The sequence below is a fragment of the Sminthopsis crassicaudata genome, chromosome 2, assembly GCF_048593235.1.
Source record: "Sminthopsis crassicaudata isolate SCR6 chromosome 2, ASM4859323v1, whole genome shotgun sequence".
NCBI lineage: Eukaryota > Metazoa > Chordata > Mammalia > Dasyuromorphia > Dasyuridae > Sminthopsis > Sminthopsis crassicaudata.
In genome coordinates, this window is record NC_133618.1 from 573,850,454 (window position 1) to 573,878,397 (window position 27,944).

The 27,944-nt window shown below is 36.0% G+C and overlaps 1 protein-coding gene across 8 annotated transcripts in view; it reads right to left on the reverse strand.

Annotated features, from left to right (window-relative positions):
- ADAMTSL3 (ADAMTS like 3) overlaps positions 1-27,944 on the reverse strand; it is a 553,717-nt gene that overhangs the window by 473,677 nt on the left and 52,096 nt on the right. For all 8 annotated transcript variants that reach the window (XM_074295268.1, XM_074295270.1, XM_074295266.1 and 5 more), the window contains exon 3: positions 1,271-1,390. In XM_074295268.1, coding sequence (XP_074151369.1) covers positions 1,271-1,390 — 120 coding nt within the window. The remainder of the gene's footprint in view (positions 1-1,270; positions 1,391-27,944) is intronic.

Genomic DNA, 27,944 nt, shown 5'->3' on the forward strand with positions numbered 1-27,944 from the left:
CTGAAATCATACAGGGTACATTCCCTTTCCTCCTTCATTACAGCATCTTGCAAGGGTGGAGTTTTGTGCTGTGGCAATTCTATCCTATGATACTGAGAAGGCAGTATCTTATTGTCTGTAATATGTGGCAATGCTTTCCAGTGCCCCCCCCCCCAAAAAAAAAAACTGAGTAGCACCCAGGAGTTATCATAAAATTTAGAATTCCAATTTTCTATGGTGAATGGAAGAGTAAGAGAAAAGAGGTGTGAGGTACCTATAATGAATGACAAAGATTGCCAAGATATAAAATTTTCAATCCCAAACATGTACCTTTTTCTCTTCCTGAAACTGCTTAGAATGTTTCTACTATATATATATCTTAACTGCTGATTTCCACATACATAAGGCCTACCTGGCTGAGTAAAATGTTTCTTTGAAGTTTGGGACTATAATTCCTACTCACAGGTTCTATGAGAATTTTGCCCTGTTCCTTTGGTTTAATTAAAAGAAACATTTTAAGTACCTATCAATGTCATATTAGTAGATCACACATGGTGTTCAATAGGGCTTCTGGAAAACAATGTGCTTTGAGCCAACTTTTACTGTATGTCATACATTTTCCAACTCTGCTTTAGCCTCATTCTCCTAGATTAATGGGTTTTTCTCTTTTTAAAAATCTTTTTATATTGTTATTATGCTAAATATAATGTATCTGTGGAGTCCTGGAGAAGTCATTACCACTCTTTAATTATAAGATGCATGACTTGTTATTTTCCAGACACCCAATTTTATACCTTACTCCCCCTCTCAATTAGTTTCTCTGAAGTTCTCATATTAAAACGTGTAGGATCACTGATTTCTGGATTAACTAGAGCTATAAATTCTAACACCAGTAAAATTCCAACATGGTGAAAGGTTCCCGGCTGTGTAACAAACCACTGCACCCTATTCAAGCAGACACATTTCAAAAAATGTGAACTGGGTTACTTAATCTGTTTACAGAAGTAGTCTTTTTCTCTCCTCCCTCCCTCCCCCAGCCCCAAATAAAAATATTTTTAAATGACTTTTCACATTACTTTCATATTTGAAAGTAAGTTTGTTTAATATTTCAACAACAAATGACCTTTCATTTCTCCATGATTCAGGTAATGTATTAAGCAGGGTGTAATACACTAGAAAGAAATAAAGGAGGAGATACAAAAAAATAGGATTTATTGTAGGAGCTTTTATTTTTAATTGGAATTGCTACATAAGCAATTTAGGTTCAATTATTATTACATCTTTTACTCACCTGATCATCATAACGGTAAGTGAGGAACTGCTCCCCTGTTGTATCTTCAAGAAAACTTCCTTGGGGAGAAAGGGCAAATTCAGGCAGGAAATATGCCCCTGTTGACTTCTCTGCCCTTGCCTAAAAAAGAAGAGAACCCCAGTCACATTTGGGTTTCAGGGATCACACCACCCATGTAAATGATGATGGAAACGAGGGAAAAAGACATTCCAAGATGAATCAGAACAGATGCCTTTAAGTGGAAAAGAAAAGCTCTATGGAAACAAGAAAGAAGATTTTCATCCCAGGCCACAAGATGTCAGTAGTGAGATTCCCATTTAAAGCAGGTACTGCATTTATCTGACAAATGATCTTAGAAATTTAACATACTAGAGCCTAGAAAAATGAAAACTACTTGTGGCCTATATTGTAGTGATCTTCCAAACCCTGCGACCTGAATATTTTCCCAGAAACTTCCATTTTCTTGCTTCTTAGTAGTCATTTTCCAGTGTCTTGTTTTATCACTTCTGTGCCAATTCATTGACCTAGAAGCAATGACAATCATCTGTAGGGGATTTAAAAGACCTTCCATTTGGGTCTGACACAGCACAGAGGTTATGGTGTATATGAATGGCCAGACCTGACCTAAAGTGACAGGGTTAATTTCAATCAAATTAGTTCCATAAGCTCCTATGATTATCTATGATAGATGCTTTGGATATAAAGGGGGAAAAAAAAGGGGGGGGGGGGACTCTGCCCTCAATAACTTACATTCTACTTGGAGATAAAACATGCACATAAAGAAATACAAAGTCTTTCTCAAAAGAGAAACTACTAAAAAGCAGATTCACAAGCCAAGCCAACTCCATGCAGATCCAGATAATACTGAAAGTTTCCTTCCTGAGACGACCTGCACTGCTAGTAGACTTACTTCCCTCAGTGACCTCTGAAACCAAAGTCTGGAAACTGGAGTTGGTCACTCTCCTATGAAGCTTATTATAGGACAATAAGTAAATTACTTCTCTCTGGATCTGTTTCCTCATCAATAAAATGGGAACTAGTAATACTAAGGGTAACTATTTCACATGGAAAGTACTTTATAAATCTGGAAATGATTGATCATGATTACTAAAAGATTTAAGACCATCCTTTTGACAAGGAATTATATGATATTTGCATAAGGTCCGTCTTTCTCTCCACCCCCACCAAGAGAGTCTGAAGATCTTTTAATCATGAATACGTGTATATATAAACAAATATTTCCTGAAGATTTACAAATAGAGTGTTGTGCTAAATGATGCAAAGTACATCTTTGCAAAACTTCAGATGATTATGTGATAATCTGCTGCAGGTTTTCACTGATGAGTTAACAAATTCTAATCTGTTCCACTAGCTAGATGACCACTTCCCTTACTCTGAAGGCTTCAGTTTCTTTGTCTCTAAAATAAGGAGGTTGAACTTGATGGCCCCCGAGGTTCCTTCCAAATTTCTAATTTCCTATGTCCTAAAATTTTTATGTTTCCTTTAGTCTGCTTCCCTGCTGACACAGTCTCATTTCCCACACTGGTCCTCCTACTTAACACCTAAGAAACTCAACCCTTTCCCTAACTGTAGTCACTTGTTTATCCAACAAACTCCAATCTTCCCTTGATAGTCACTTGCTGAGAGAGAGAGGGGCACATGTCTGAATGAATAGGAAGAGAATGAGAGAAAAATTATTTTCTCTCATGAATGGGGAGAAAAGTGAGACTAGGAGAACTAGTCAGGTGAAGAATCAAATACAGTAAAAGGAGACCAATATTAGTTGGCAGGAGAAGATGTTTGGCTAGCAGTGGATTTGGAGTGATGGGAGGAGAAAGGGGACTGAATGCTGTAAAACTAATAAGAGTCAAGTTTGACAGCAACACAGAGGAGGAAGAAGTGTGTGGCGAGGTATGAATTGATGTCAATATGAACAGTGCTGATAAAAGGCCAGTTTAATCCTGAAGCAGGCATTAGAGCGTTAATCCTAATGCTATTGAAAAGCATTATGGAATAATTGCAACAGAGCTACATTTAGTCAGGAAGACTGAGGTTTGAATTCCAGCTCTGATACTAATTATGTGACCACAGACAAAGCACTTAATCTCTCCCAATCTCAGTTTCCTCTTCTGTAAAATGGAATAACAGTATCTACTTCATAGGGTTGTGAAAATCATACGATAAAACATATTGAAAGCATTCTATAAGCAAACCATTAACACATATAATACATATCAATTATAATAATTATTACGTATCTCTCCTGATCCAGTTTAATTGTCAATTTTATGAATATTTCTGCTGCTCCCAGAAATATATTCCATTTCTGATCTTCTGGCACTCAGTTATTTTCATTTGGACCCCAAAGATTTAGAACTCGAAGGGACCTAAGCAAAGCCACTGGATCCAGAAGTTGAATTTTGCAGATGAAGAAACCAAGATATAGAGGTTTACTGACTTATCAAGATTAAAGTATAATAGAAACTAAGGTATTCCTCAGATGATTCTGAGTTTAGTATTCTACACCAAAAGTGTCTCCAAATCTCCCTTCCCTTCCCCTACTTAGGGTACTGAAACTAGAAAATGTTTAACAAAAATTAAAAATATATACAATACAACATAGCTAATTTTAATTTGTGTTTTCTACATCAAAACACAGAGATCCATTTGAGTCCAACATTACTGCATTCTACCATATTTTTCTTTCTGATAATATACTACTCTCTGAACACACTTAGAAGCTCACAGATACGGACTTTTAGAAGTAGAAGATTCTTAAAAGATTCTCTGTTCCAAAACTCCTGATTTCAGAGACTCAGAAGAGAAGTGGCTTTCTTTCTTCTCTCCCCTCCCATTCTAATGAATTTTTCACTATTGTCTAATGTTAGGGTTTTTTTTTGCTATTGTTTTCATTCTAATATCTACATGTTCCATCTGTTGAATGAAATAGGTTTTCAAGTCTGTAGATGTTCTGATCTTGAAGTCAAACAGTATGTCACTTTATTTCTAAAACTATACTATATTCTACGTGCAGCAACAATAAGTAGAATCTTATTAGCTAGCTGAAAATGGTGCTATTATCTTACCAGTGACCTAAATTCTGAAAATCTTGGTTATCTTATGCTTTCCTCTCCATTATCCCATTAACTGATTACTCCCCAAATTCTGTCAATTTTCTCTTCATATGTTTTCTCCCATCCATTCCATTTTTTTACAGAGTACCACTACAGTTTTTTTAAATAGTAATTTATTTTTCAAAATACATGCAAAGATAGAATAGACATTCTATTTCTTATTTACACCATCACATTAACCTCCTAAATGGTTCTCCATATTCAGGTTTTCCCATTTTTAGTCTATTTGGTTGTTTTAAACTTAGTAAAACAACAATTTCATCCCCACACTTCCTTGTTTAAAAATCTGTATATTTTAGCTTTTAGTGAACAGTATAATCCAAACATGTAATCTGGCATTCAGATTTCTTCAGAATATGGATCTCACCGTCTATCCTTCTAGATTCAGCAAAAAATATCTTACCTCCTCCATTGTCTTCTCTGAGTAGTCCAATCAGTCAACAAGCATTTATTATTCATGCACTTTGTATTTAACAATGTATAAAGGACTGGAATGCAAAAAAGAGGAAAAACACAGTCCCTACCATGAAGGAGTTCACAATTAAATGGGAGAGACAACATGCAAACAAATATGGCATGAGAACTGCCTTAGAATTAAGGTAGTAGTATCTACTCCTTCCTTTGTTGTTAGGATTACTAAGTGAGAACTGAGTTGTCTGGATAGTTACAAGGTGAGAACTCAGGTTGACTTGGTAGAAGGAGCAAGCCCATTGGCTGAAGTGGTTCTTCCCAGAAGCCCTTGCATTATCCCACGCCCATTCTCTGGGAGGATAAAGAGGACAGCAATCCAGGAAGAGGAGAAGACTCTGAATTGCATCAGGCTTGAATTTTACATAATTCATGAAATTCCGAAAGCCATAATAATTCCCCTCCAGGGAAGAATCCTCGTGGTTTGAGACCCAATGAAATCTGGCAAATGGATGTGACCCATTATAAATCTTTTGGTCGTCTATCTTTTATTCATGTTGTGGTAGACACCTTTTCAGGATTCACATTTGCAATGCCAGCAGCAAAAGAGACAGCCCGAGTGGTCACTGAATTCCTTATACAAGCTTTTGCAATTATGGGTGTGCCACAAGCAATAAAAACAGACAATGGACCTGCATATACGTCCAAACATTTTACACACTTTTGTGCACAGTATAAGATTTTACATACCACGGGCATACCCTTTAATCCTCAAGGGCAGGCAATAGTAGAGAGAAGAAACAGAGATATTAAGACACTCCTCCAAAAACAAAAGAAAGGGGGAGCCACAGGTAGCCCTAGGGAACTTCTAAATTTAGTTCTCTATACCATTAATTTTCTAATTTTTGACAAAGATGCACTGGCTCCAGCAGACAGGTTTTATAACCCACCAGAAGGGCAGTGTCCAGTGAGAGCATCTCCACTGTCCTTAGATAATCGCCAGGTGATGTGGAGAGATCCAGAAAGTGGTGAATGGAAGGGACCAGATAGGTTAACTGCCTGGGGGAGAGGGTTTGCTTGTATTTCTTCAGCAGGAGAAGGAATCAGATGGGTGCCAACGAGTCATATTCGCCTTGTCCACCAGAGAGAGACAGAAAAAGAGAAAGACCTCAAAATAAAGGAGAAGATCTAAGAAACATCTGACACTGAAAGATCATGAATAATAAGAAGACTGTTAAAGAACTTTAAAAACCAGCAGGAATCATTGGACTTCCTCACACAAGATGAGACTAATGGACAATGGACTTATGGACATTTATAAATTTTCAATTTATGTTTATTTGATTATGATTATGTTATATACTTCTAGCATGTGTTATGTTACTATGTTACTATGTGCTTATGTAATTTATGTAATTATCTGTAATACTTCCCATATTGATGGATTTATGTTTCAAGGTCATGACTGTCCTATGTTCTAAATCAAAAGAAAGGGGGAGATGTTAGGATTACTAAGTGAGAACTGAGGTTGTCTGGATAGTTACAAGGTGAGAACTCAGGTTGACTTGGTAGAAGGAGCAAGCCCATTGGCTGAAGTGGTTCTTCCCAGAAGCCCTTGCATTATCCCACGCCCATTCTCTGGGAGGATAAAGAGGACAGCAATCCAGGAAGAGGAGAAGACTCTGAATTGCATCAGGCTTGAATTTTACATAATTCATGAAATTCCGAAAGCCATAATAAATTTTCTCCAGGTTCCAGGCATATCCTTGCTATGGATTTCCAATCATTCGGGGTTAGGACTTCATAAGACAAACCATCTAGTAACATTTTGACATAAGCTGATGTAGTCCCATAACTTTGTGTTATTCATTACTCATTTGGTATTTTTCATACATTGCCTTGAATTGTACTTATTTCTTAAGTGTGTCTTATCTTGTTAGAATCTCAGAATTGGAAGGGACATCTTGAACATCAACTAGTGCAACCTATATTTTTACAATATACCTCTTCCATATACCAAAAAATGATCATCCAACCTTGGCTTGAAGTTAGCAAGGCAGGGGAAACTCACTACTTATCAGAGGCAGCCCATTCCACCATGGAATAGTTGTGATTGCTAGAAAGTTTTCCTTATGTTATATCTAGTAAGGCTTTTTTGCATTTTCCCAGTTCTTCTGGTCTCTCTTCTACAAGGCATTCTCCAGATATTTGATAACAAAAACAATGAGTGGCAGAGTGGAATAGTTGATTAGAGAGCTGGCCGAACAGATTCAAATCCCACCCCTGACAGACAGTGACTAAGTAACCCTGGGCAAATAAATTTCTCTCAATGGCCCAAACAACTTTCTATGACAGCAGTTCTTAAATCTAAATGGGTCCATGAACTTGGAACTTTCAATATTTTAATAATCAAGTTTTAATATAATTGGGTTCCTTTATAATCCTACATATTTTATTTCATGCATTTGAAACCATTATTCTGAACCGGTATCTATAAGTTTCAGTAGGTTATCAAGGAGGTCCTTGACACAAAAAAGTTAACACCTGTAACTAAGTCCCTAAATTGTAGAGCAAGTGTCTATTTACATTGGTAAAGGAAGTCCTTCCATGGAGCTCTCTACATTGATAAAACTACAAGTCTGGTCAAAGAATAATAATAGAAATAATCAGGGATGTGTTGGAGTCAGCTTTAAAAAGCTGTGGAAAGCAGACTGTTACATTTTCAGTGTAAACATTTGCACCTAGGAAACTAGCTACAAATTAGGGGTTGATTTACTCCTTTGCTAACTGTCTAGACTTAAGAAGGAATTAATAATGAAGATTAAAGTTAAAAGAGAGTTATTCCTGAGACAGTAAATCAAGCCCTTTCCCCCACAATCATCCAGACATACCACAGAACCACAAAAATTAATTAACAATATTTTCAATAAACAGAAGGGTTAAGTCACATACACCAAATCACACCATGTAATAAATGGAGGGAAGAACATGTAAACTCAGATCGTGATATTCATTCTAATGTTCTTTTTGCTTTAGCACACTAATTCCTAGTCCTTTCTTTTTTAATTAACATTAACTTTGAAGCTAAGAGGAGTTGGAAGGACAGTTAGCTCCCATAGTTACAATTTGAGAAGAAAGGAATATAAAAGGAAGAAGGAAAGTGATGGTATAAAAGATATGAAGTTGAAAAAATCCCACAGAGGCCAAGTACTCCAAATCCCTCAGAGGTTACCATCTTCATTATGCTGATGATTCACAAATACACCTATCCTTCCCTAAGGTCTCTGCTGACTATATCTCATACTTCCAGCTGCCTTTAAGAGAACTCAAAGTAGAAATTTAGTAAATTTCTTAAATGCAGTGTGTCCAAAATTGCATTCATTATCTTTCCCTATATAAACCCTCCCTCCTTCCCTCCTACAATCCCTATTATTGTTAAGGATATTACCATCCTCCCAGTACTTCAGGCTCACAACCTAGAAGCCAACTTGGTCTCCTCACTTTCTCACCTTCCATATCCATCCTGCTGCCAAAGCTTCTTGATTTTGCCTTTCAAGATCCCTGCAATATGCCCCTTCTCTGTTCAGATACTACTGTGCATCTCTGGTACAGGTCCTCATCATCTCATGTCTAACCTACTGCATTAGCCTGCTAGTGAGTCAGCCTGTCTCAAGCCTCTTCTTATTCCAAACCATTCTCCTTTCAGCTACTCAAGTGATTTTCCTAAAATATGGGTCCAACCATGTCACCCCACCCTACTCAATAAACTCCAGTGACTTCCAATTGCCTCTAGGATCAAAAATAAAATCTTCTTTTCAACACTGAAAGTCCTTAATAACCTACACCCCACCTACTTTTCCAGTCTTCTTAACAGCTCATTTCCTGGCATGTACTCTTGAAAACTAGTGACACTGGCTTCTTGGATATTCCATGAACAAGACACTATAGCAATCAGAAACAAGCATTTTCTCTAATTGCTCCTCATTCCTGGAGTGTTCTCCTTCAGTTCTATATCCTGACCTCTCTAGCTTCCTTCAAATCCAGCTAAAATCTCTTCTTTTATTGGCAACCTTACCCAACATCTCTTAATTCTAATGACTTTCCTCAAAATCAATATTAAGAACGGATGACAAATCTCATTTTTGTCTCATAGCCACATATTTGCATTCCCTTCTGTAGCTGAATAGGAGAGAGACAGAAGGCATATATCCATGTGGGGCCATGGACCCCAAAGTTGTACAATGGGAGAGAATCTCTAGGTTTTCAAAGTCAAAAATAACAGAGTTCCATCCACTAGCCAGACTGAGGTCGGGCTAATGTCAGCAATACTCACCCTTCTTTCCTCCCTAAAAACCTCATAATAGTTTTTTTTCCTGTTTGCATGTGTAGTTAAGGAAGGAAAATGTGGGTATTTTTTGTAGCCTCCAATAGCATATACCTTTTTTCCTCTCTTCCTTTCTCCTAATTAACATTTTGAGGTTTGACTATTATGAACAGCAAAATTATTAACGATTATTATGCTGTAACTAGAGACTAGTTGCACATTGCATCAAAGAACATTACTCTGAAAAACCTTAGAAGTCATTTATTGAATGCAACCCTTTAATTTTACAGACATAAATACTAGAATAAATGAATGAGATCCAGAAAAACTTTCCTAAAGCCATTCTAAGTGAGGCAGAATGCAGCCTAGGACTCAAGACTCTTTTGATTCTTCTTACAATGATTTTTTTCCTGCACTATATTGTCTACTTTATAACTTACAAAGGGTGGTTTTTTACATGTTCCAATTCCTACCAATATGGTCATAAAGTTATTTCTTTTATCCTGGACATAACATAAGCAGTAATTCCTTCAAATACCAGAGATAAACTACCCTATACAACAACACTCAAGTCTTCATCGGAAAGATACTTTATATTTACATAAGACATTCTTACTCATCTTTATGGTTTCCCATCTGTGCTTTCTTGGGTATCATCAATAAGACGTCATTTCCAGCATATCATGAACTTATGCTAAATTCTCAAAAGATATCTTTGTCTAAACTTTGTAATGACCATTATGTTCTTTTTAGTTTCCATTTTACATTTTTGACAAATTGGCCTATAAAACACCGAGATCTTAAACAGAGCCCTGGTTTTAGGGTTTTATAATTTTTTTTTTTATTTTTGCAAACGAACTGGTAACTATAAGGAGGCAACCTAGTGTTGGAATAAGAAATATTTGAGTTCAATTCCTTGGCTCTCTCTCATTTGTGCCATTTGTGACTTTACACAAGTTATTTCACTATCTTTCAGGGTTTCAGTTTCCTCATCTCTAAAATGGTAGTATTGGCAAAGGAATTAGAAGACCCCTTCCAGGCCGTATGATCCTATCTTCCTAACTTTATTTCATGGTCTAGAAGGTGAGAGGTTTGGGTTACAAAGCTTAAGTCATGAGCCTCCTTCAGTTAAGAAATACTTCAAAAAGCAAAGCAAATTGACCAGCCAGGACTTTGAGGGTGAGCTCTTTGAAAGATTCATTCTGTCTCTATCTCTTCTCTGTCTCTTTTATTTTACAAATGTCTGAGACCCTAAAAATAAAAGTTACAGGTCACCCAGGGGAAAATAAAACACTAAAATGGCAAAAATTTTAATCCAGATCCTTTGACCTTGGACCTCAAGTGTCTCAAACTGGATGCCCTCAAACTCAATATGTCCAAAACAAAACTTAGTATTTTTCTCCCCATCCTCTTTTCTATTCCACCACCATCCTTCCAGGAAGCCTAGTTTATATCTTGGTTTGATCCTTAGTTTCTCCCTCTTCTTCACATCACATATTCATCCAATTGCTTCATTATTTCTAACTCTGTAACACCTCTCATAAGCTTTATACAGCCACCACCCTAGTTCAAGTCCACATATCACCCTTTACTTAGATTACAGTAACATTGGTCTCCTTCAAAAAGATACCATAAAGATTTTTCTAAAGTGCAAGTTTGACTATGTCACTCCTCTATTCAATAAACTCCAGTGTTTCTCTAATATAACTAAGAACAAATATAAATTTCTCTATTTGGCATTTAAAAGTCCTTTACAACTTGACCTCAATCTATCTTTCCAGTCTTATTACACATTCTTTTGCTTTATACATTCTGTGCTCTAGTCAATTTGTCCTTTCTAACTGTTCCTTTCCCATAACACTTCTATTTCCCATGGCCTTTGGCATGACCATTCCCAGTCTTTGAATGCACTTCTTCCTCCCCTGCACTTCTTAAAATCCCTAGCTTCTTCAAGATTTAATACTTAAACTCAAAGAATATCTTCTGCATGAAGTCTTTCCCAACTTCTGTTTCCCCCTACTACTAGCAATATCTTCTTCCAAATTACCTCACATCTATTTTGCACATACCAATATAGTGCATATTGTTTTCCCTGATAGAAAGTAAGCTCTCTGAAGAAAGGCATGTTTTGCTTTTGGCTTTTTATTCCCAGTCCCTGATACAGAGCTACCTGTTTAGCAGCTATTTAAATCTTGACAATATGACTAATACGAAAACTGATGCATAGAATCTAAAATAACTCACTCAGCTCATTAGTGACTGTCTGAACTATAGCCCAGTTCTCCTTACTCTCAATTTTTCCTTTTTTGTCACATTCAATTTTGATTAAAAGTCAACAATCCTGACTAGGTAGTACTATGAATAAAAACTTTGCCTGATAGGAAAGTAGGAAAGGAATTATCTTTAATAAGGAAAGAATATTTTTTATCCTCAAAACTGGGATAAAATATTTAGGAGGAAAATTATTTAGTACTTAAATTTCTCCCCCAAAAGAATGAGATGAAGAATATATTTTGTCCAGTGCCTAATATTAAAATAAAAAACCTTATTAATGCCTTGAAAATAACCATTGCTTTATTAAACCTGATCATTGTTTTTCATATAGTCAACTCATGAGACTGTATTTTCTAACTGGAACACTTACTTCCTATTAATACATTTCCTAGGTTGTTAATAAATCTTTCTTCTACAAAGAATACATCATAAGAAATATGCAGTAGTAGAAATATTCAGGGAAAGCTAACCTTAACCACAAAGATTCAGGTTAACAAGGATGGAAGATGGAAGCATGCACATGAGAAAAAATATGATCACAGCGTTACAGATTTAGGTATAAAAGGGATACAACTCCATATAAATGGCAGCAATGAGTTTGAAAGCTAAGTCACATGATTTCAAATCTAGCACCATATTATCAGAGCACAAGCACAAGAGGCATGAAGGAAGTAACACCATGGACGGATTCAGAGTTTTATAGGGAGATGACAACTGAGAGGTCTCCTGGTCTAGCCTCTTTTTACAGTGGAAAAAGCTAAAATGACCAAAGAAGTTGTGATAGCAAAAGCAGAACTAAATCCCAAATCCCCATCTCCTAATCTTGTGTACCATCTACTTCATCACCCTTCCTTTGAGTAATTGAAATCCATTTCTGTGTCATAGGCAGTTACATTTATTTCTGACCCTGTTCATTAACAGACTTGACTTCCTATACATTTGACTCACTTAACCTGGTACTGAAGTAATTCCTTCTAGAACTTCCTCTCAACTCCATGCTCTAATCACTTTCTATGTCTAGCTATTGCCTCAGGGTTATTAGACGAGTACAGCCCTGTGAAACTGGAGCATGAAAAACCCACAGTAGGTTCAAAGAGAAAACAAAAACAACAATCCTTTTGCAAACTCCAGTAAAACTTGGTCCCAACAAACTGCTAACTTCCCCGAGGCTCCCAAATCCCAGAATTAGTCTTCTGATGAACAATTTGGTCTACTCCCTCTTGGCATCCTTGCTGGCAACTCCCTCCCTATATTCCAATTGACCACCCTGGCAAAGACTGTAGCCTGGAACCTGATCCCACCCCTTCTCCTACTGGCTGCTGGACTCTCCTTGGCCCTTAATCTCTAAGGCCCAGTTTGGTACAACGTCTGTAATAACTTTAACCCTGTATTTGGAGTAATTTTATGGATGACAATCTGCTTACTCTAAATTTCAAATGCACAGAAAACCTGCCTTCTCTATTTGGGACCAGAGGCATTCAATTTTTTGTCCTTATGAGTCTCATTTTATTGCATGTCTAATTTCAAATAACAACAACAACAAAGATAGTTAAGTCTAAATTATCTCCTAATGAGGATCCTCTCAAAATTTACAAATATACAGGTGCCAAATTCCCAGAAATAAGATTATCCATTTAAACCTGGAATGGACCTTAAAGGTTCCTATACTCCAAAGTTCTCATCTTACAGCTGAATGGGGCAGCTAAATAGTAGACAGAGTGCTATTTCTGGAGACAGGGAGACCTGAATTCAAATGTGACCTCAGACATTGATGAGCTGTATTATTCTCAGATTCAAGTTTGATGGCTCCAAATCCACTGTTGTTAACTTCAAGTAACTATAATTATCAAATATGGAAGGGACTTTAAAAGTTATAGATAGACCAATGTACTTCCCAATTTGGTAATACCTCTTTCAAGCTCAAATAGAAAGGGGGTAGTGATGGTGGTCATTAAACCATACTTAAAGATCTCTATAGGATACATTGAATTAGAAAACCTATCATTAATATTATCTATGTTCTATTATATTTTATTTATTTTGTTAAATATTTCCTAATTAACATTCTAAGCTGGTTAGATTACACTCAGGATCATGGCAGACCACAGTGCCCTACTTTATCTGTGAAAGATGATCACCAGCCTATTTTATCAATTCCAATGACAGAGAGCTTACCACTTCACAAAATAGCTCATTTTACTGTTGGACAGCTCTATTATTTAGAAAGCTCTTTCTTAAAATAACCTAGGGTCTATATCCTAATAATGTGACTGTGTCTCAGTGTGCATTTCTATGCTCTACACCATAAAATGGCTATTTTATGACCATGTATTGCTATCTAACATGAATAAACTATAAGGACTCAGCAAGAGTAGAAAACTTTAAGTTATATCATACAAAGTTGGAGTCTTCAAATCCTCAATTTTTCTTTCTAGTTCACAACTGCATAGTATCTATCTATACCCATTCTTTCCTCCATGATATTTCATGCTCGAAGCCTTCCAAATTAAGCAAATAGCCATGAGAGATTTCTTCTATAGAATTCCATCATTTGAGATCATTTATACAGCATTCTCTCACATGGATTCTTGTGCTAGTGAAAGAGTGAAGGAGATGACCTCTCACATTCCATCAATCTCTAGTATTTAGATGCCAGCATTTTCCCAGATCCCATTCTGTTTTGAAACCAGAACAAACATCACACCAACTTAGCTGTGAATGAAGACTAACTGTTGGTTGAACATACAATGTTCTCCAGCTGAAGAGTTCATGAACCACTCCAAGAAAGGATGCTTGTGAACACATTCAATTTTGGCAGATCCTTTACTACCACTGGAGCATACAAATACCTGCTGAATGAAAACAGTTATGTACTCATACAGCTTAATTTTATTTTTCTCTACTCTTCTCTCCAATCCTGAAGCACAAGCCATTACAAAGATGATATTGCCCCATTTGAAAATAGAAAAAGAAGAGGAGGGTTATGGATCTAGATGTTTGTGCACACAGTATTAACAATAAATTGACAATGAATGAAAAGTTGAAATGCAATCACAAAGAAGTAATTTGTAAATGCCATTTACATAAAAGTTATTACAAATGTTATCATAAGAAGTTAATTTTTAAAGAGGGTTACTATATGACACCAAGAATTAGTGGAATTGGACTCAAGACAAGAATATGCCACTGAAAGATGTACTTTGTTCAAAAAAAAAATCTAGTTGAAAGAATGATTTCCCCAGTCATCCCCCACTACATCCCTAGTGCCTAGTATATAGCAAGTGCTTAAGAAATACTTAGTGATTGACTGATTGAGATGTAAGAAGGCAGATATCAGCCTTTGATATAAAGTCTGAGAGCATAGACATAGTAGAGTTTAGGTGAAAGTAAAATAAGAAACAAAACTTATACCTTGGAGGGAATATATTGTAGACCAGAGATGCAAAACATGTGGTCTACAACGCTCCCAAGTGTGGCTCAAACTGCTTTAAAATGTTATATATAAAATGTATATAAATACAATAATACACAAATAAGTGTTTGTTAAGTTATTTCAGTTGTATCCAAGTCTTTGTGATCCAATTTAAGTACTGAAAGTGATTTGCCATTTCCTTTTCCAGCTCATTTCATAAATGAATAACTGAATCAAATAGGGTTAAGTGACTTGTCCAGGGTCACATAGCTAGAAAGTGTCTAAGGCCAGATGAGTTTTTGTGACTCAGACCAGGTACTCTTTCCACTATACCACCTCACTGTCAAAAAACATAGATAATATATTTTAAAACTAAAAACTAAAATATCCTTATGTATTGACTAATGACCCCTCTTTCAATATGAGTTGACACTCTGCTATTGACCACTCTATTAGAAAAAAAGATATAGGTATATTTTTTTAATTAAAAAATATGATACAAAGGAGACTGATACTAGTCATAGATAACTTCAATTAGCCTTACATCTAATGGAAATCTAATTCTATTACAACTAAAAGATCAGATCAATATTTAACATCTCTTGCTAATAATTTCATTTAATTTTCTAAAAGGTATGAGAAATAAAGAGAACTGCTATCTTGTTTTTTTTCAAGCAATTAAATAAATAAGTGTATCCCTTAGTATAGGTGGAATGTCTACAGTCCTGCACAATGCACAAGTTTTCAGAATTTTTCATTGCATTATGCTGACTTTTTTCCTCTTCATTTTTCTTTTTTTTTTTCTTTGAAAAATACTATTGGTTATATGAGATAACTCAGTAGGAGGAGGAGGGGAAAAACAATGGAAAACTGTGATAATATTTAAAAAAAAATAGAAGAAACCAATAAAATTTATAAAACAAAAGTGGAATATGCTCTTCTCCAGGTGGAAGTGTCAAATATGATAACAAAGGGCTTTTAGGAAATTTTAAAAAGCGAAGTCTGTAGTCCTCTCCAGAATTTTCTCTGTTGAAGAGAACTATGACCAGGTCATCAAGTCCCCTCATCTTCAGATTAAAAAGAGATCAACAGACTTAAATGGAATTCAGAAAGATACTATATATACTTGGGAGATTTGTGACATTTTGCTTAGAAAAGGGAAAACCTAGGAGGGGCATATTTTGTATCTTCAAATGCTTGAAATGTTGATGAAGTGTAGAAGTAACCTTATTCTATATGACTTTGGAAAACAAAATCAGGACTAATGGGATGAAATTCTAAGGAAGCCGATTTTAACTCAATAGAAGTTAAACATTTCTAACAGTGAGGAATGTCTGTCCTAATCGATTCCTTTTCAGGTACAGCTTCAGATGAATCCTGTTCAAATATAGTTTGGACTCCATGGCCTTCAAAGGTCTCTTCCAACTCTGATTCTAATTCCAAAAAGGGATTGAAAGACTTTGCATAAATAGTGAGCCATCACTGAAAGTGAGCACTGGATAATTATCTGTTGAGATATTGTAAAGGGAATTCCTATGTAAGGTGAGAGCTCAAATTCTGAGACCCTTAAAGTTCCCCTCAACTCTATATAACTTGTAACTAGCTCTATTCCTCTCATCAGCCCTATATGCACAGGCAGACACTTGAGCTGCATATCTTTGGATGCAGAGGTAATATAGAAATTAATGTAGTGATAGCAACAAAAAAATTTTTTTTAGTTTGAGGTGTCAGCTCTGTTACTTAGTGATTCTGGATAAGTGTCATACCTTTCTGGATCTTATATGAGAAATTAGGAAGCTGGATTGAGATGATTTCTAAAGTCCCTTCCAACTCCAAAGTCTACACTGTGTTCAAGGGCTGTAACATCTGTAACATGGCAGACAGAGATTTGTGAAGTTAACAATCCAGATTGAATTTTCTCCTAGGTACCATGGAACCTAAACAGTAAAAGGTCCATGGTCCAGGATATGTTCAAAGTGAAAAAGCATCTATGCTATCATGCTTATTATTCTTTAAGCAGAACAGGCAAAATTAATTACTGGATTAGGGATATTCTGATATAAGTATATAGTCTTCTCTGGATCTGGACTTAAAAGTAATAAGGGTTCTAGGAACAACTCTGCTTTGATCAAGACCACAAGTTTGTTGCTAGTACCCACCTGGATCCATTAAGGAAAATCTAGTCATTTATTATTATTTTTAACCAGACTACTTAACACTTTTTCTCCTCCAAAAGACATAACATAGGCTTTATGTCCTAAACCTGAAACCTAGATTAAAAAAGAAACATGCCAGATCATTTTTTTTCAAGTGCACTGTCGTCACTCTGAAGTTTTTTTTTAAAGCTATGTTTAAAATATATATTCCTGATAAATATAAAATACATTTTCTTTGGCAGGACTGATACTGTGGGCAGAAGATCAAATGAATCTTAACATTTTTCTGAACTTTAAAAAAAATTTATGCCAGTAATTAAATTTTTGGATATTTATCAACAACTAATTGTGTTTTCTCTTGATATAATTTGGCTAAAACATTGAACATTTCACTAAAAGATCTCTACAACAGCAAAGCCAAATACAAAGTAGTTGGGTTTTTTTTAAGTTTACCTTAACTCCAAAGCAAATTTCCAAAAGAAATTTGAGCACCTGAAGCTTATACTCCTCTCCCTAACTTGTTCCTTTTTTTTTACACACTGGAAATGAGTTATTTATTTTAAAAAGTCTTTACTAAAATGCAAACTTGTCACATTCAATACCAATTTTTGACAAAAAAGGAATTTTTAGCTTATTTATGCCATTTGCCCTGGAAACACCATTCCTCAACACACACATTTTAAACTTGCATGAGCAGGTAGAGCCAAGATGAAAAACACAGATTAAACCTCTTCAGTGAAGAGCTGTTAGCCAGAGGAGAAAGCTCATCTTGTAATTTGCAGGGGTGGGAAAAGATAACTGGAGGAATTAAATCATGTCCAACAAGACCTTTCTTTAGGCACCTCCTACAGGAAGCAGCCGCCTTCCACATGTAGCTTGACATGACTGACATGTGAATGTACTCTCATCCAACAGGAAGACCAAAATGTTTTGGCTGTAATTTTGAATAAAATATTGGCATTTCACAATGGATTATTTAAAAACAAGACTATTACTCTGTATGCATGGAGGAAAGACAGACTTCCCCTGCCAATATATACAATTTAGCTATTTTCCCCCTTGAGCCTTCTCCTTAACAATTTTATTTAAGATTTCATTTTTTGGTAGGCCTTGAAATAAAATTCTCCCATTGGAAAGAGTCTCAATTTGTAAAATGCCACAGAGATAAAAAATTTCTCTTAAAATACCTTAAAGAGAAACTGAAAATAAAAAGGATTTCATGAATAACTTGGCTTTTAAAATTAGATATTGAGTAAACAATACAGATGTAGAATATTATGAAAGAATATTTGAAGTTGTTTTTATTGTTGATATTTTTGACAGTTAATCTGCTTTTCAAACAGGAAAATCTATAATGAAAACCTACCACCCTCCCAAGAATTTTTTACCCAGTTTCAGTATCTGACGTCTTGAAAGAACTTAAGTACATTAACTCTTTCAGGAATCATTTAGTGACAGGAAAAAGGGAAGGAAGACAGGAAAGAAGAAAAGAAAAAAAGGAAGAAGGAAGGAAGGAAGGAAGGAAGGAAGGAAGGAAGGAAGGAAGGAAGGAAGGAAGGAAGGAAGGAAGGAAGGAAGGAAGGAAGGAAGGAAGGAAGGAAGGAAGGAAGGAAGGAAGGAAGGAAGGAAGGAAGGAAGGAAGGAAGGAAGGAAGGAAGGAAGGAAGGAAGGGAGGGAGGGAGGGAGGGAGGGAGGGAGGAAGGAAGGGAGGGAGGGAGGGAGGGAGGAAGGAAGGAAGGAAGGAAGGAAGGGAGGGAGGGAGGGAGGGAGGAAGGAAGGAAGGGAGGGAGGGAGGGAGGGAGGGAGGGAGGGAGGGAGGGAGGAAGGAAGGGAGGGAGGAAGGGAGGGAAGGAAGGAAGGAAGGAAGGGAGGGAAGGAAGGAAGGAAGGAAGGGAGGGAGGAAAGAAGGAAGGAAAATTTTTAAATCTCAACAAATTAAAAATAAAATCACCAATGGGGAAGGAAAGGAGGAAGGGAGAGAGGAAGAAAAGAAGATAGGAAGGATGGAAGGGAGGAAGACAATCTTTTCACATCTACAAAACACTTCATATGTTATCTCATTCAAGTTTTCTAATAAACCTCAAAACTAAACACTACTGTCTCCATTTAACAAAGGAGGAAACTAAGGCCCAGAATGATTAAGGAACTTTCCCAGGATTATACAATTTGATGCCATTTGAATTTGGATCTTCCTGGCACCATGTCCATTCTGACATCCCATGTCTATAACATAAAGTTTGGAAGTAAAAAACAGGGCTCTTCCATAGCCAAATCATATCATAATTACTTAACATAATTTTATTTCTGAGAGTGATGGGACCACTTTCGTAAAATTGTTTACAAAAAGAAATAATGGTTATTTTATCACAAGCAAAAGCAAATCAGTAAAAGTCTTGGTGAGCTTGGAAATTATTAACTTTATAGAGTAATTCTCTAAAATTCTTAAATTTAGAGGTATTCATTTCCATACGAAAAAAGTACAAGGTGCAGGACATACAATGATGAAAATAAGTGATATAGCCCTTATTCTAATATAGCTTAAATTCTACTAGCAAGGATATAAAAAACAAATAAGTCAAGCATAAAGGAGAACATGGAAGTAGCTAAATAGTGCAGTGGATGGACTGGAATCAGGATGGACTGAATTCAAATTCAGCCTCAGACACAAGCTAGTTGTGTAATTTTGAGCAAGTCACTTAATCCCGTAATTTAGAAAATGAGTTGGAGAAGGACATGGCAAACCATTCTAGTATCTCTGCCAGGAAGTCATAAAGGCATGACTAAAACAACTCAACAATAGCAAAAAGAAAGAAAATGACATAACAAATGAGGGATTCAAGCACAGTACTATAGAAATATTGGTCTCCTGATATGAGGCTTAGATGGAGACTTCTTTACAATGCCTGGTATATGGGAGTCATAATAAACATTTATTGATTAATTGGACCATGTTGACCACTACCTCATAATTCCTTAAATCAATTGGCTTCCATTTTCTTCTCCTCTAAAGTCAGAGGTTTTTACAATGGTTCCAAGCTGTTGACCACACTTTAACAGGTGAAGTGGCTCACGAGCCTATGTACATTAGTCTCGACCTTTATAAAACTCACGGGTGTTTCACAATATGCTCCCATCAGAAGTCATTCCTTCTACCCAGAAGTTTCTATGGCAGTACTAAAATTCAGCACAAGAGTCTTCTCCAGATTATGTACAAATAACCTCTCAGTGAAATAGCATTTATAAATTTCTTTTGCATCTTCTGCTGAATTTCTTCCCTGCAAGTAGTGCCTTCCTTGTGGAAGACAATCTCAGTTGCGAGTTTAGTAATTCCTTATAAACCAGTGTGCAAGGCAGTAATTGATAAAATATCTGCAATCCCCAGGAGAGAATGTTAGGATGCTGATTATCAGTTTCTATACAAGGAGAGGCAGGATTAGAAGCAGGTCTAGAAATTACTGAGAATTATGCCTCCATACTTGCTTCTACTCTGTCTCTTTGAAAATTTTTCACAGAGCTGCCAAAAATAATCCTGCTTAAGATAGGGGGATGCCCACAACACCACCCTACACTACACTTCCAGAAGACCATAGGTATGACCCTAGGTGAATCACTTCCCTTCTCAGGTTTTCAAAGAATTCTCTAAGATTAAATTGCAGATCATTAGCAAAGGGCGTTTCCTCCTAAGGTATTTCCTATAGCAAAGTAACCCTCCCCTACGGCACCATAACCACAGTTCTGGTCCAAAACACACAAACAGCCTTCAGAGGCCCTACTGCTGATTGCTCCTTAAACTGACATTTAAGGCCCTTCAAAATCTGGCTCCAATCTACCTTACTCGCTGTATTTCATATTTCTCTCCTTCATTCCCCATGTTCCTGCCAAAATGTGCTACTAATCATTGCTTGAACTTGACATGCTATCTTCCACCATATGCCATCTCCCCTCACTGCAACACAATCTCTCAAGTCTACCTTTCAGAATCCTTCTCTTCCTCTGAGATTCAGCTCAAATGCCACATCTAACACTGTAGCCTTCCTTGATGCAAACTTTTGAAAGTGATCTCTCCCTCCTAAAATGTTCCCATAATACTTTCTCTGGATGTCTCTGGATGCATATAATAGCATGCCCCCAATTCTTGAAAAATGGAAGCCCTTTGAGAGTAGGACTTATTTTTATTTTTTGTATCTGTATCACTTAGCACAGTGCCTTACACATAGTAGGAATTTAAGAACTGATCTTTTTAAAATTGAATTAGGGGATAGGTGATAAAAATTATTCTTAGGCAGGTCTCTGTAGACTGGTGTCTGAGAACATGGTTGTGAGGCACTAACCTAGTCAAGTCCACATCTGCGTTTCCTTCAGCTGCCTGCCATTAAAAAATGTCTACTGCCTTAAGCTGTTTCTTTGAGTGAGGCAAATTATCTTCAACACCTGCCTCCTGTGTTGTTTCCTGTTCTTGCTCTAGTTTTAGATGCCCCTGACTCTTGACCCATTGCCTTCCAACTTTCTTCCAACTACTTAGCCTCTGGATTTGGTAACTGGTTTTTTGGCCTTTCAGATTTTGGACTTTGTGCCCATGCACTCTCTGGCTTTCCCTGGCTGTGTACAAACTTAGTTTATTCCAGATGGCTTGTTTACATACTTAACAACCATGTCAGCTTATAGATTTACATAAGGGCCTTTCCAATTATATCCTGGCTAAAACAAAGGTCTGCTAATCTCTAACACATTTCCTACTCTGCCTCTGGCTTTCTTCCTGCCATTTGGGGATGAAGAGAAGAGTGGGAATGGGAGGGAAGAGTTGGGTTGATAGGATACTAGTTCTAAAAAAGTAAAGTAGTGGTAGTGTCCTGGACTCCTGCTGCTCTGCTGCATTATAACAACTGATCTGTGGTTTTATGGATTCAACAGTTTCTTCCAGTGGGGATGAGGAAGGCTAAATTAGCCTATCACCCAACACTAAGGCTTTCTGCTGTAAATAAAAATAAATAAATAAATAAAATAAAAACAGTTAGGAGAAATAAGGTTTTTCTCCTTATAATTCAATAATCAACCTTACTGCTAATACAGAAGTTTTGCTTAGAGGAAAAAGAATGTGAATCCTCATTACACAGTCACTATACTCAGGACCAAGAAGGACCTGCACCCACTGTCCACATCATTCAAGCAAAAATCCCCAATCTATAAACTGAGACTAGAAATATGAGTAAAGAGAAGAAAATGCTGAATACCATGAAGAAATACTATGGACTAAGAGAAGCTCAAGAGATAAACCCAGAAGAAGAGGGTCAACCTACAAAAACTCCAAGTGCATAGCCTCAATAAAAAATAGATGCATTAGTCAAAAAGATTAAAGTCCCCAGAAATGAAACAAATGATTCAAAATTTAATGCTAAAGAAAAGCATAGCAAGGAAGGAAAGAATGATCAAAAATTTTAATACCTTTAAACATGACGATAAACTTTGCCCAAGCACTGAACTCCCTGAAAATTAGAATGAGAAAAATAGGACCTCTTCACCAAGGCACAGTACAGAGATAAAGGCTGAATATTCTTAACATGATTTTATCTGGGTCTATATTAACCCTTATTATATTTGTCCACAGGGAAAATATGTGTTTTGGACCCTGCCACTGAGAATTGGGACATAGAGAACACCAGCCATTTACTTTTTAACACAATCCAGTTTCCACTATAAGGACACTACTGAAGCACATTTAAAATGTCATCAATTTTATCTCTTACTTGCTAACTTCAATAGCCTTTCCTTAGCCTTTATTTTTAACCTCTCTATGGAATTTTAACCATCCTCACTGTTTTGAAACATGCACCTCCTTCAGACTACATAATGCTTTACTATTTTGAATCTCTTGTTGGTTCTCTTATCACTCCCTCTAAGACCTCAAACAACAAATATTCTACAAATCTTCAAGGAGCACAATAAAGCATAAAGTTAATGCCTTATGCTAAGTTTTATGGAACTATAAAGAAAATGCAGTCATAATCCCTTATTGGTTCTTCCTATCTAGCAGGAAAAACTAGTATAATATAAAAGTATATAGTATAAACTTTAGTATAACTTATATATAGTATAACTTTAAGGTGGGCACAAAGTCCAAAACCTGAAAGGCCAAAAAACCAGTTATTAAATATAGTGTATGTGTGTGTGTGTGTGTGTATTATACTAGTATAATACTAAAACTATAATAGAAAACTGGATTTGAAAATGCAATAAAAAGTACAAAATGCTAAGGTACAGAGGTGAGGCTGCTTTAGATTGTGATTTTAATATCTAGAGTCTGATGATATCAGCTAAAGATACAGTTTTATCACTCACTATATCTATGATCACACACAAGTTATAAGCTTTAGTTTCCTCATCTGTAAAATGGAGATAATATTTTTTCACTACACAAATCACAGGGTTATTATGAAAAAAATCAGTTTGCAAATCATAAAATGCCTTATGAAATATAAGCTATGGGATATCATATGATCAAATATCATGAGATCATAAATCTGGAGATGGAAGGAATCACAGTAGTCATCCAATTCAATCTTCTCATCTCAAAGATGAGGAAACTGAGGCCCATGGGAATTATTACCCAAAGGTTACATAATGGCACAGTATCTATTTTCTTTCAACCCTATCTGTTTCTCTTAAAGATTATCTACTCTAATGACTTTAGCTTATCACCCACTTGCAGATGACAACTCCCAAATTACTCTCCCTTTGACTTCTCACTGTCTTCCTGCCTCATATTTATGAATGCCTACCAGATAATTCTACTTGCCTTCTTTCTAACTTGCATCAATGATTTCTTGGTATAGTGAATTCCCAGATAAGGAAATTTCCTTTCTGGATTCAGGTCACTTTGTAACTTGAGGTCTTAGTGTCTCAAACAGAAACAGGGTCCACTAAACTATAAACAAGGATTCTTGCAGGATGTATATTGGCTTAGTTTTTAAATATAACATTATGTTTTGTTATTTTTCAGTCATTTCAGTTGTATCCAAGTCTTTGATGGATTTTCATGGCAAAGATTTTGAAGTGGTTTGCCATTTCCTCAGCCAGCTTATTATTACAGGTGAGGAATTGAGGTAAACAGGGCTAAGTGATTTCCCTAAGGTCACACAGTTAATAATGTCTGAAATCACATCTGAACTCAAGAAAAGGAGTCTTCCTGACTCTAGGCCCAGCATTCCTTAGACTGTGCTACCTAACTGCCTTCAAGAAGCTTATATTCTATAGAGTTTGGTGGGAACACATTATGTATACAAATTAGTAAATATAAACATGCAAGTAAAATATAAAGTAATTTCTAGACAAAAACATTCACAAGTGAAGTGTTTAGAAATCAGGAAGACTTCATAATAGGATGGGCAGTTGAGATAAGCCTTTACAAATAATGGAAAATGAAGGATTATTGAACCCAAATATCTTGCCAATTCTTCAAGCTCAGTAAAATGGAGCTAAAAAAAATCTGAGCTGGAAGGATCCTTTCAACATGATTGGCTTCAGTCCCTAACTGAAGCAGAAACCCCTCAATATAACATATTTGAAAAATGATAAACAAGTTTGAAATATGAAATGAACTATAGAAAGTGCTCCAGCATGTAGATATAAAGGATTCATGGGGAAATATAGACAAGAATTATACAGAATGAAGTGTGGATTGAATATAATATTTAGAGATAGAAGTAATCTTAGAAATGATCTAATCAAAAAGCCTTATTTTATAGATGAGGAAAATGAGTATCAGAATGGGTATTAGAGGTGACTCTAATGTCAGCAGTCTCTTTCTTCAGGTTTAATGTTAGGATGAAATCAAGTACTTTCAAGTTATTAAATAATAAACAAAAGGAAGTTTATTTTTACTTCCTCATATAGCAAGGATATGAAACAAAGATGCAGTAGTACTCAGCTTTTCTAACATGAAACCTTCATATGAAAAAGTGTCTAGTCATCAGTGCAGTGATTACAAGTTCCTTAAGGACAGAAGTCATGCCTTATTTATTTTCTACTTTAAGTTTCTCGAATTACCTACAACAATGCTACATGGAAGGTACTCAATAATTACATGTTGAATATGTGATTAAATTGGTATAGTTGAAAGGAATCTTTGTTATCATGAATAGAAACTGTTAAGTACACAATTAGAATATATTGTTTATATATATACATATATTTACTAAATATGTTACATAAATATGTATATATACTAAATAGCTATGAAACTCATGCTTCCTAACTTATAAATTTATTTTATATCAGCAATGAAAAAATTGGGCAATCCTTCCCAGAGTTAAACAGGAAAACATTTAATAACAAGTGAGCATGAGGGGCCAGGCAAAGATGTGGTATCATTCTGATTAATGGATATATTTCTATTTGAATTCTTTCTCATGTATTTTTTTCTGTCTTTCAGGACAGAGTTAATCCAGTGTGGCTGGATTGTACAGATTTTAAATATGTAATGTGCAAGGATAAGAAAAAGATAGAAAGATTCTGTTCACACAGGCTCTGAAAAACATCTTCACATACCAACAGCTATATTAATCATAAGCTAGTTTGTTTTTATAAGCTTAGCAAAGCAGGAAATCTTCAGTAAGAACAAGTTTTAGTCTATGCCAAACTTGCAGTTTTGAAGTTAATCCATTTTAGAGTGCCTCAACAAGTAAGACTGGAAGATACTAATTTTGGAGTCAGAGCATCATTTTTCATATGTTGAAGACAGTTAATGGAAACTTCTCTGTGCTGTGCCGAATCAAAATTGTCCTCCTGTCTATGACCCAACATTAAAAATTCTTGAGATGCATAAGTTTAACATCTTTAGAAACCTTGAAACACTGTATAAATATGGGTCATTATTATGATTCTTATTGTCATTTACAAAGGAGCTAAAATTATACCTATTTAGCAAAATAATCTATTGCACAAGATAGGAATTTAATAAGTGTTTAATGGATTACAAGAACTACTGAAATACAATATCAAAAAAAGTCCAAATTGGAATAATATATGCATTTAAAAGCACAGTATGAAGAAAATCATTACATTTTAGAGAGAAAATTATAATTCTTCATTCTTAGAAGGTGATAGGGGTGAAATACAATTCTTGATTTATCTTCAAAGATTTCTAGATTCCACACACTTGGACTTTATAATCTGTCCCAGGAAGACGTGCAGTGGTACCACATAAAGAAAATTAGTAGAGATCAAACAAGAACTATTTTTAAGAATTCGCCTTTAAAGACTTAGATAACTTTCCAATGAGAAAAGAGATATACTACAGGAGATATCATAGGATTTAGAAATAAAAAGAGCTAAAAAAGATCACTTAGACTGAGGGTTTTTAATTTTTTGTGTGTATCATGGAAACCTCTGGCAAATAAAATGGAGGCTACAGCTTCCCTGATCAGAATAATGTTTTTAAATGAATATAATAAAACATAGCTATCTGAATTTTTTTTAAGTTGACAGATCTTAACAATCACCCCCTCCAGGCCAATCCACTTATTTTACATGAGTAAACTGAGTTCCAGAAAAGTAAAGAGCTTTCCCCAAAGTCAAAGAGTGGGGCTTGAAGGCTGTTCTGGCTTCAAATTGGTGCTTTTGCCTATAGGAATAAAGAGATACCAGCATTTCCCAGACACAAAACTAGAAGTAAAAAAGATCAGTGAAATGGGAGAGGGAGAGTGGATAAACAGGTGGCTGTCAACTATTTGTGGTTTAATATTGGTCTCTTTGTATTATACTGGTTTTCTGATCTCTAATGTCACTCTTCCTGGTTTGATCATCATTTTGGATTCTATTTCTCATTTGGTTAACCACACTTGCCATTGTTGTTGTTGTTGTTGTTTTTGTTGTTGTTAATCAGTCATTTCAATTATGCCCAACTCTTTGTGACCCCATTTGGGGTTTTCTTGACAGTCTGGAATGGCTTGTCATTTTCTTCTCCAGCTCATTTTATAGATAAGAAAACTGAAGTTAATAGAATTAATCGACTTTCCCAAGATCACACAGCTAATAAGTATCTGAGGCCAGATTTGAATTTAATTTTCTTGACTCCAGACCTGGCACTCTATGTAGTGTGCCACTTAATTGCCCCCACTACACTTATTGTTCTCTTTTCCCCACATATTTAATCACCCTCTTTACCCTAGTTTCTTACTCTTATTTCTACTTCCTATTGCCACTCAAATCATTCTTTCCAAGCTATATAATGATCAACAGGAAGAGTTACTTGCAAAGGTCTGGCTCGAGAGGTTACTCCTTGTTATGTGCATAAGATGTAAGAATGAAATCATGGACAACTACAAAACAGACTAATCACAGGAATGGGAAACCACCTGCATAATTTAGAAATCCTAGTTGTTATACAAACAAAGTGGTTAACAGTTCAGTTGTACCAGGATGAAGAGTGTGAATATAGTACAATTTGGAGGGAGCAGGATAACAGTAGACAGAAAACAAGCTTAAAAATGTTAGAATGAAGTCAGTATCAAGATCAAACAAACTAGGTAAGAAACGGCAGATAGCAAATCCTAACAAAAAGATCTAGAATGGTGGTCCTCAAACTTTTTTTAAATAGGAAGCCAGTTCCCTGTCCCTCAGACTGTGGGAGGCCGGACTATAGTAAAAACAAAAGCTCACACTCTGTCTCAGCCCCTCAGCCCATTTGCCATAACCTGGAGGCCGCATGACGTCCTCAGTGGCTGCATCTGGCCCGCGGGCCATAGTTTGAGAACCCCTTACTATAGAGGGATTGTTGTAGTATGCTGCAAACCAAAAGAGACTCCTCAAAGAAAGGAATTCAGTTAAGGATATCTATACTACTAGTATTGTGACCAATCCATTATCTCTGCCTTGGTCTTGTATATCATGATAGATGTGGGTAGTTAAGGGTTAGCAAGTATGACTGATTGGCACAAAATTATCCTTTCTCTTTGTTAGTGAAAATTAC